The sequence below is a fragment of the Tauraco erythrolophus genome, chromosome 12 (assembly GCF_009769465.1).
Source record: "Tauraco erythrolophus isolate bTauEry1 chromosome 12, bTauEry1.pri, whole genome shotgun sequence".
Taxonomy (NCBI): Eukaryota; Metazoa; Chordata; class Aves; order Musophagiformes; family Musophagidae; genus Tauraco; species Tauraco erythrolophus.
In genome coordinates this window covers 16,802,199-16,812,567 of record NC_141476.1, presented here as the reverse complement: position 1 = coordinate 16,812,567, position 10,369 = coordinate 16,802,199, and the positions used below count along the sequence as shown (strand labels likewise).

The 10,369-nt window shown below is 40.5% G+C and overlaps 1 protein-coding gene across 3 annotated transcripts in view; it reads right to left on the bottom strand.

Annotated features, from left to right (window-relative positions):
• POC1A (POC1 centriolar protein A) overlaps positions 1 to 10,369 on the bottom strand; it is a 57,588-nt gene that overhangs the window by 43,236 nt on the left and 3,983 nt on the right. For 2 of the 3 annotated variants that reach the window (XM_086618806.1, XM_086618808.1), the window contains exons 3-6: positions 9,873 to 10,044; positions 6,374 to 6,553; positions 5,112 to 5,219; positions 3,623 to 3,738 (exon numbers count right to left, since the gene is read on the bottom strand). In XM_086618806.1, coding sequence (XP_086474932.1) covers positions 3,623 to 3,738; positions 5,112 to 5,219; positions 6,374 to 6,553; positions 9,873 to 10,044 — 576 coding nt within the window. The remainder of the gene's footprint in view (positions 1 to 3,622; positions 3,739 to 5,111; positions 5,220 to 6,373; positions 6,554 to 9,872; positions 10,045 to 10,369) is intronic. The other variant, XM_086618807.1, reaches the window with a different exon arrangement.

Sequence of the window (10,369 nt, the reverse complement as noted above, 5' to 3'; positions counted from 1 at the left end):
TTCATAAAGGAAAGAAATCATACAGCCTGTGGCTGTGTAAGCAGTCACAGCTTCTGTGCCCAGGGAGTTCTTGGCTGTCGTAACTCCTCAGAGAAAACTTCATCTCTTTTCTGCCAAACCAGCTTGTATCTCCCACAAGGCCATTCACGACACCTCTCCAAAAACTTGCCAGGACGTCCTGCAACATCACTTCATTTCATGTTGTGAACGATAAATCCGGTGCAGCACGAGGTGGCATCTCCCAGTGTCTTGTTGCTACAAGCCTACCTTTCTGCCAGCCAAGCACTAGGAAAAGAATAGCCAGTAAAGGGACTTATGGTGGGGGATTAACAACTAAAACTGGGTCATGTCATCCTACAGACTGACTGAACATAACTGTCCCAAGTCCGATAATACCAATTTTCTGTAATCAGTGCATGCAACAATTCAGTTACCACCAGTGAGAAAATAAATTAGGATGGATTTGACACAGCCAGAGTCCCCAGTGAAGAGATAACCACCATCCAGCTCCATCTGAACTACATAAAAGTACCGACTGCTCTTTTTAAATATCAATTAAAAAACAGGTTAGAGTTGTTTCCTCAGACCTGCAATATAAGTGCTTGAATAAAGCATCCGTCTGCTCTCCTGTACAGTAAACGTGACCAGAGCATACTCTACTTAGCTTAAATAAAAACCAAAACAAAAACCAACATTACACCATTTAAAAAGTTTTGCAGTTTGCTCTCTACTTCCAACTTTCAGTTACAAATGTCACACTTGAAACAAGTCCTGACAACAAGAGCAACACTGCTGAAAGTCTTACCAGTTTTTGAAAACAACCCAACTACAACATGCAAGAGACCATGGCAGAACTAGTTATCTATTAACTCCTTGATGCAACTCAATCTTTATAATGGATTCCCTCCAAATCAGCAGCCTGAGCTCGTCCTGAGGGAGGAGATGCCCTCTAGTGGGACCGGGATGGCAGCTCCACATGGGAGAGCCACAAAACTAAATCCGATTTAGCCAAAAGGCATGTGTACAAACCCTCGAAAGAGCAGGACTTACACTCCCACCTCCAGAACATGCTACAAACGCATCAGTTTGCAGCCACAGGAGCGTGAAGCGGCTGCACAGAGCTACCACTGCAATTTCAGGCCTCTTCGCCTTTTATGACTATTTCTAGTCCAAAGTTTAATATACAATTCGGATTTACTCAGTAGCTGTTAAAAATAACACTCATAACAGGAAAAGATCACTTTGATAGCAAGGGTGTCAGACTAAAATGCCATTCAATAAGGGTGTGATACAGGGGAAATACAGAACCCCAAGACACAAAAAACCTGGCAGCCCGCCTAAACAACCTTGGATTCGGACAATTTAATAGCAGTAAGTGGAAAGCAGGAAGAGACGATTTTTGAGCCAAGTTATACTGTGGCTGGAAACTTGCACTGCAGATCTTGTCACTGTTGAAAAGCTGATAAAGTAGGTTAAAGAACAATCTGGAACTGCTGAAGTATTTAAACACAGTACCTATTTTAGCAACAAGACTTCAGAAAGGCGTTTCCAAGTTTCGATACTGGACACAAGTTAACAATATTTATTACACAAACAATCACACTTCAGTATTCATCACTGTAATTGTACCAGCTCAATACCAATGAACTGGAACAACAGTCCTCAAAAAGTTTGATTTCCATTAGATTTTGTTAACTATTAGAGAACTGGAAGTGATCGTGAGTCCGTAAGTATAACTGAAGAAACAAGAAAAAAAAAAAGCACATTATATGAGAGTTCTAGTTCAGGCAGGTTTACAGTTGAAAAAGAGTGCAAAGAGTGCTTGACTTGACTACATAGGGCGAATACACTTGAGAGGAGGACTCTACATTTAGAAGCTAGGAATAAAACACAATCCAGGAGCAGGAAGCTGATAATAAATAAGGAATATGTGTTTTTTATACCCAAGAAGAAACCTTGTTCCAATGACAATGGAAGTGTCACTATCAGTGTTTAATAATCAGCTCAGATGATCGTAATGATGTTTCCGTCTATGTGCAAAGAGCAGAAGAGCAGCCCTCTCTCTACACGCAGCAGAATTACAAGCGCATTCTAAAGTTTGCAGACTGTTTCTCTTCTACAGCAACCTCCTTGGGGAGCTTTTATTTACTTTTTTTCTGGAACCCAAAGGACTTTCATAATCTTAATAGCTTCTCTGCAGACACTCTGCATTTGCTTCGAGATGAGTAAATCCTATTGCTTTTATCTACCAGAAGAGGTCTACTCATTCACAGGTTGCTGTGAAGGAAGACAAACTGGAAACACTGCTCAGTGAACACTGCTACACTTTCTCTGCCTTTCTGTATCAGGGGAGACTGAAGAACCTGTATTGAGAGCCTGCAAATTCTTTCATTGCCTAGTGAGTAAAGGGATACACAGCCAAAAGTACTTCAAAAAACAATTACAGTTTTTTAATAAAGCCAGGAGGACCAACAGCTTTAATTTCAAACTCAATTTTTGCCTCTTACCTTGTGAAGTTAGCAGGAATCAACTGCAAGCTATTTTTTTTACTCTGTATTTTCTGCCTGGCATCCAGCTGTGAGGCTGTCACAGCAGGAACTGACAGTATCTGATGCGGATGGCAGAAAGAACAATACACTAAGCTCCAGCCGCGTTATCTCTGATCTGCTTTACTAGCATGCCAGAAGCAGTCTTCATGAAAAGCTAACAAAATTAAACTTAATAAGCTATCTGTACTGGAAACAGTGCTTGGGAATATATGGATTTACAAAATACTACAGCAGCCCTAAAAATTGTTAGTAGTAAAGGAAAAAAAAGCCACATTTAGACTTAAACTAATACGCACAAAGCAGGATGATCAAACCTAAAGATGCAGGGATGGGAAAGCATCCTTTTTCTATCCAGTTCTAGCAAACAGCAGCACTGATCAGTTTGGCAAGAACAGGTAGTGGGAGGAGATGCCATTTGGAAGGCAAAGGGGCAGGGAACAAAAATATATAATATATCTAAATATAAAAGCTAGCTACTCCAAGGACAAGCCAACCTGGACAAGCCACAACAAGGCCAAAGCTAACTTTGGAAGCTGAAAATCAAACACACTGGAAAAGGAACTGTAAACATGGATCATGGTATAGAATTGCAATTGGTTGATTTTGATTTTCCTCTTTCGTTAACTTTTCCTAATTTTCTCATGGAAAACTTAACTTTTTGCTTTCCTGGAATGCATCTGATTCCTCCTATAGGCTTATTCAGAGGCAAAAACTGTCTCCTTTACTGCACATCATCTCCTCCAGAATGGTGAACATGAGCCAAGTGGCATCACAGACAACACCTATGCACATCTGCAACATGGAACGGTTTCAGCATCAGGGCCTTTTTGCTTTTTGATGGTGGGCAGAGGAGGAGAAATCAGAACAGAGGTGTTTCTCACCAGTATGTGAGAATCAGCCTTGAGGCTAACACAAAGCAATGCACGATGTTTGGTGAAAAAAGGCTTCCACTGGCAGGCCTAACCCAGCAGCCTTCTGGAAAAGTAGCAGGTGACGAAGAAACAGTCCTTAGACTTCAGAGCAATTCATACCAATACGTGGAAAGGTCTGACTTTTCTGAGATCTTAACTTGCCTTGATAATGTTGAAGAAGTCTATTCATCCTAACGTCCCACACCTTCACTGTGTTATCTGTACCAGCCGCAGCAATGCATGTACCACTGGGATGAAAATCCACATGATTCACAAACCTGTAAATTGCAGTTAAATCCAACTGTTTACATTCAACTATTGCTAAAGATCAAAAACGTCTTTTCAAGAAGGGAAGCTGCATCATGGTGCATTGAACAGTGCAGAAAAGGGGAGACAACCTGAAAATTTGTATTGCTGAATTTCACTTTAAGATCTTGCTTATTACCCCAAGTAGACAGCAGGTTAGATCTAAGCACACCATCTTCAACATTTTGCAATACAGGTGTAGGAGCTGTAAATATAAGTCTCCTGAAATCTGATGGATCCGACTGTCACAACAATATTTCCAAGTGTTCATTTAATGTTTGCATAATATCTGTCTTCTATTAAATTAACAGGGTACCTAGAGCAGTGTGTACAAGACTAAACAGATATTTTTCTGCTATTGTGCTTAACTAATTTTAAGATGGAACTTACTTAATTTGTGCCTGAAATCATATTTTGCCACTTGGAAGGTGGGGAGGCTGAGATCAAATTCCTTTCTGGACTTCTATGCAATCAATTTTTATTTTGAACACACAAGTAACAGTTAAAACCTTCAAAGCATTCAATGAAGAGCATCTTGTAACTCCTCAAGCAATCCACGCAAGAAATTGGATAAAATTAATTATCCTTTGAGTATTGTCATAACAAATGCTGAGGAAGATGAGGTATTTCAATAGGCTGTTTGGACAGGCTATATTCTTAAGAGCACTGGAAAAAACAATGCTGTCTGATTTTGTCTTAATATCATTGTATATTATTACCTGGAAAGAACACAACTTTGTACTTAAAAATTCAATGCAGCAAGAAATTTGGAAGAATCCAGTCTCCATTCCCTAAGGACTTGTTCTGTGTTTCTGGACAATTTAACTTTTGCTGTGGCTCAATACTTGCCACGAAAAAATTCTGATTCAACAGCTGTTTTTCTGAATACAAAGTGGTTATCCAAAACCTTGCTGTTCAAAAATTTGGGAATAAACAAAGCATCCAAGTACCAATCTGCCAGTACTCTTTTGCTCTTTCACTTCAACTCGGAGCAAAATAAAAAAATCTTAACATAGCCCGAAGAGGAAACAAAGAATTTAAGCATCTCCAAAAATAAAAAAGCATAAAGAAACTAAGTCTTGACGTGTTGGACAGTTATCGAAACGTAACCCTCAAGGTTCCAATCTGGAGAAGTCATAAAAAGGTCAAAGCAATTCTGGAAGTTGTTTTTGCATCTGGTCCTCTGCTGGTTGTTTTTGCAATAGGTGATAATGATTTTTTAAGAGGTAGAAATGACTGCCAGGCCAAGGACCTCTGCAGTCACAAAACCAGGTGTACATTCACCAAGCCTCCTCATTCCAGAATTCACAAGGCGGCCAGCCCTCATGCACCGCCAGGTACTTACCCGCCGTGCTCACAGAAGGAGTGTATACATTCTCTGCTGGTTTTATCCCACAGTTTGACAGTTTTATCATCGCTGGCTGACACTATCAGTCGTCCATCAGGAGAGAATCTAAGATAAGAGTTACAGCAATTAAGAAACACCCCCAAACAAAAGGTGTACAGGGTCAACTGGATTTGGCCAGCTGTCAAGGTATGCTGGTAAACACAACTCGCTCTTCAAGAAGTCACACTGGCATCAGTAGGGCTAAAAATCCAATCACTGGAAGTCGAGGGGGGCAAAAAACAGAAAAAAAGCAAGCCAGAAGTCCTCAAACTGTCCCTAACAGCACAAACACATAAAATAACGTTCAGGGAAGACTTAAGTTCAACTTAAGATCTCCTGTCCTACTTGTTTCAACTTCGGTGTTTCTCAAGTTGTTTCTCTGCTCGGATTCAAAACGACTCCTGCCTTTGCCACAAGCATTCAGAGCAATACAACTATTCCCAAGGTAACAGCTGCAGTAGCTGAAGTTTCTTTATTCGAGTGCCTTAGAAGAATATATTAAGCTCTTATCTCAAAATTCCATATACAAGACAGATCAGTATCTCTCTTCAGAGGCATACATTTTACAAGATCGGGACTTGAGTCCCTGACTAGAGAACATCATCATACACACCGGAAGAACATTCTTTCTGCTCTGCTGCAGGCACCTATAGTACTCCCAGCCACTGCCACCATCACATTCAAGAACTATAACGAACTTTTCAACTATAGAGAAACTGTGGGTTTATCCTAGATGCATGTATACCTAAAAACTCCTCAGAACAACCCAGATGGACAACTGAAAATCAAATCTGGGACAGTTATCAGGAAATACTGGTTTTATTACGGCAGCACTTTCAGCATTTTGGAAGGAGCACAGACGATCATTTTTAACTAGAGGCATGACAAGTCCAAAAGTAACTAAGCTGAATTAACGACATAAATCTTTCATTTTGCTTCTGTTAGCAACTTCCAGATGCAGAAGTCTCCATACCAGGCGAAAGCAAAACAGAACAAATCACTAAGCAGGAAAGTTTCTGCTTGACAAAGATCCCTGAAGAAACACAAAGTGGGTACACAACTATTATATGAAAGGACTTCTTTGCAGGTTACCAAGAGATTTCAGTCACTAGACTCACTTGAGTCATCTTGAAGAGAAAAGTGTTACACAAAACCATGATACTGAGTCTCTGCTTTGAGGGATAAATCCCCATCTCCATTTGTCAGAAAGCCGTACTTACCTGGCACAGCGAACCCAGTTTATGTGTTGACTGAGGGAGAACAGGAACTTCTGCCTGTGAACCGTCCACACTTTGACTGTTTTATCATCAGAAGCTGTAACTAAGGACTGGCCATCGCTGGAGAAGTGAACACTTCTTACAGTTGCCGTATGAGCCTTGAACACAGTAGATTCTCCTTTGCTATACAGAAGGAAAGAGCACTTTAAAACTGCACAACAGGGCAGCAAAGACATTATGTACCTGAAAACACAAAGCTTCCGTATGCTGAGCAGTGCTATTAACCACCATTTTATGGAACTGCATGTGCTTCATTAGGAAGAAAACTTTGATCAACCCCAAGCAATCTCATGCTTCAAGAGCTGTTCAGAACGCACAGCTACAAACAGTTGTTCCAGCTCAATACTGGAGCCCAATCCAACAGAAAACAACCTGTGTTTCCTATATGGGGCAAAAATGGTATTGTTAATTTGTGCAATCATTTAAAACATTTATGGAAACACTGATATAAAAGAAGATGCTGAGATTCTATCACATTACCAGGTGCTTTGCTGCAAGGCAAGTGAGGAGGGAGGTTAAGTGCTTTCACGGTTCATCTAGATGGATCCAAGCGGGCAACTACCTCACAACTGTTCCTGTGATGGCCCACACTCCAGCTGAACGCTTCCGATGCAGCATCACACAAGAAATAACACAAGTGAATTCAGCATGCCTGACCCTGTACAACTTTGAGCAAGCTGTCAGTAACTCCGCCAGGCAAGACAAAGGACAAGGTGCTGTTGTTCTTCTTTACCCATCGTTTCCAAATAAATGCAAGAGGCATTCTTCTGGCAAATAAACACCAGGCATATTTAGAGATCCAACAGATATATGGGACTCTTGGTCCAAAATACATCTCCAGCATGTACTGTACTACCAGGAGCTCCATATTCACAGACAGAAGAGAACAACAGAAAGACATAGTGGTTTGCTCCCTTCTCCATTAAGATTTAACAGGCTTTACACTGAGGCTGAGGACTATCAAAACTACTTGTAAAGGCCAAAAAATCAAAATACTACATACCTTCCAGTAATATTCCCTCCCTCCTCAGAAAAGGTCAGAGCTGCCTAGTTTTATTTAATCCTTTATCTGCCAGAAGGCAAGGAACAGTAAAGGTTACTTCTCAGGAAAGTTTTCCTTCTATCCAAAAACCACAAAACACCCCCAAGTCTGATAAAAACTCATGCAGAAACATGAAATTACAAAATTCCGTCAGCATGGCTTACAAAAAACAAATCTCAAAGACCGAAATCCACACACCAGGGTAGCATTAACTCCTTCAGTAACAAACCACCCTTGAAAGGGACTGCAAGTTTTCAGAATGAGATGCATCCATCTCAATCCTCATCATCTGAGAGAACTGGCAGATGAAGTTGCTAAGCCACTATCCCTCATATCTGAGAAGTGTGGCAGTCTGGTGAAGTTCCCACTGACTGGAAAAGGGGAAACACAGCCCCCATTTTTAAAAAGGGAAAAAAGGAAGACGCAGGGAACTACAGGTCAGGCAGTCTCACCTCTGTGCCTGGCAAGGGGAAGAAGGCTTCTCCTCCCTCCTCTTCTGATGACAGTGCAAAACTGGCAAGCTGAAAGTCTCAAACCTGATTCGACCTCAATGCTGTTTGGGTATTTTGTGTTATATTTAGAGAAGGTAAATTGACAAAGAATACTAAATAAACACAGATTAAAGGTGCCAGGCACCAAGGTAATCTTGACCAGCATAACAGTAACAACTCCCTTTTCACACCAGCCCTTTTCTGACATGACGGCCACATCTGCAGTTTAGACCACAGAGCTCACATCCCTCAGCAACCAAGACAGAATCACCCAACACACATTGTTTTCTCATCACATCCCAGTCCGTTCTTGAAATGTGCACGTTAGCTTCTGAGAAATCTAACAAGCCTGTGCTGTAATTTATTTTCAGCATTCTGTGGTAGCAGCACAGCTCTGGAGATCACAAAATGACACTGTTAGTCTCTTTCTTTATAGAGGATTGACAAGCAACAAGGGTAAATTTTAATCACAGTCCACCTTGTGCCTTTTAATAATATATATGCTAGCATGTCGTTGTGATAATTTCTTCTCAGAAAGTTTAACTAAATGGAAATAGTTATACTTGAAATTACAATCTTCAAATGTTAGTTATATTTCACTATAAGATATTTAAAAGCACTTTTATCACATATTTTTTCAAAGTGCCTTTCAGAACCTGAGTTCCATGGCAGAGATTACTTATGATTTAATAGATCATCACATAAAGCTTCCAATGGGTAATCATAACCGTAAGAACTCAGCAAAAACAAACAACTAGAAATGCTTTCTCAGGTTCCTGAAGCAACATGTTTATTTTAAAGTTGGGGTATGTTTTCTGTATGGTTTTATTTGGTTCAGGTTTTTTTAAATTCCTTTTATTCGCCACCGCAATCATCAGGTCTGTTTCTGGACACAATCTTTTAGTCTTTGACAGCAGCAATTTACAAGCTCACAAGAAAACAAGCCTCTGATACCTTTCTATATGCCTGCCCATTCAGAAAAAACAATCCTGTGGGATTTTTAGTTTAGTTTAGTGTGGGAACTAAGAGACCAGAGGAAACACTGGCAGTTGCTTTTCTGCATCTGGGCTGCAAAATTAAGTCTTCGAGCAGAATTTCTTCAGCACTCACCCATTTGTGTTGTATTTCAATTAAGTGGTCCTCACTGAAGACATAACACTTAAAACAATGCATTGCAGAGTAAAACAACTGAAGCTGAGGTCTCTCAGTGAATGATTGCCAAGAACTTGACAAGTGTTTATGAATTAAGGCAACTAAACCCTCTACTCAGAAATAGAAGCTTCATAATTAAGCTAAGGTACTGAAAGGGTAAGTAAATTTTTGTTAATAACATGCAAGCTCACAAAAAGGTCAATGCATCATCTAAAGCGGTCTTTTATATTCGTAATATACCATCTATTAGTGGAAGGCAGAGTTACTAGTTTTAGACCAAGAAATAAAGATTAAAGGCACCTGTTTTGTGGACTACAGCAAGCACGCAAGCTAGTAACCTCCACCCTGCTCACCGAACAGGCATCTCCATCATTAAACCTCAACTTGTGTTTCAGCATCTTGCTTAACACTGGCAAAGATGCAAAGGATTGATTTGCTAGGAGGAAAGACAGATTGGGGGAGAATGGGGAAGAAAAATCCAACAGCTCAACACTCATGAGCTACATCAGTGACTTGTTACATTACCATAGGTAGTTAATACTGACTTTAAGCTTTACAAAGGATTTTAGTTTTGTTTCCAATGCAATTTCAAGACCAAATTACCTCTCCTCTGTCAGAGCTGCCACATAAAATAGTTCTTTCTCCCCCCAAACAGATCCCAGTCCCATAGCTGGAGAACTGCTATCAAGAAGCAAGCAGAAATCCCAAGCCATAGCTAAAACTACAAAAAGAGAGACAGAAGGGAACAGATACTTACACACTGGGAACCCATAAACGGACTGTTTTGTCTCTAGAGCCTGAAGCCACCAGGTGACCAGACGGTGAAAACTGAACACACATCACCGCGTCTTTGTGGCCCACAAAGCGATAGGCTCTCATCTGTGGTCTCATACTCCAGATCATCAGGCATGAATCCATCGAGCCACTTGCTGAAATAAAAAGGAAAAACAAAACCACAAAAAAAAACAAACTTGCATTAGTTCTCCTTCAATTACGCTGAAACTACATTTCACTCAGTTCACCATCACAGCTTCCAGCAATCTCAAGTACATTGCCCCTGAAGCTTCACCAATGTGTTGCAAACTGTATATCTCACTAGTAATTCAAACAACACAAAGTCAGTCGTGCATTGGCTTGGACTGACAATTTACTTCCTAGAGTCAGGTCATGCAACAGCTGCAGAGGCAAAAGCCACACAAGTTGCAAAACTTCTTCCAAATAAATAAACACTAAGGAAACACACAGAAGGTCTGT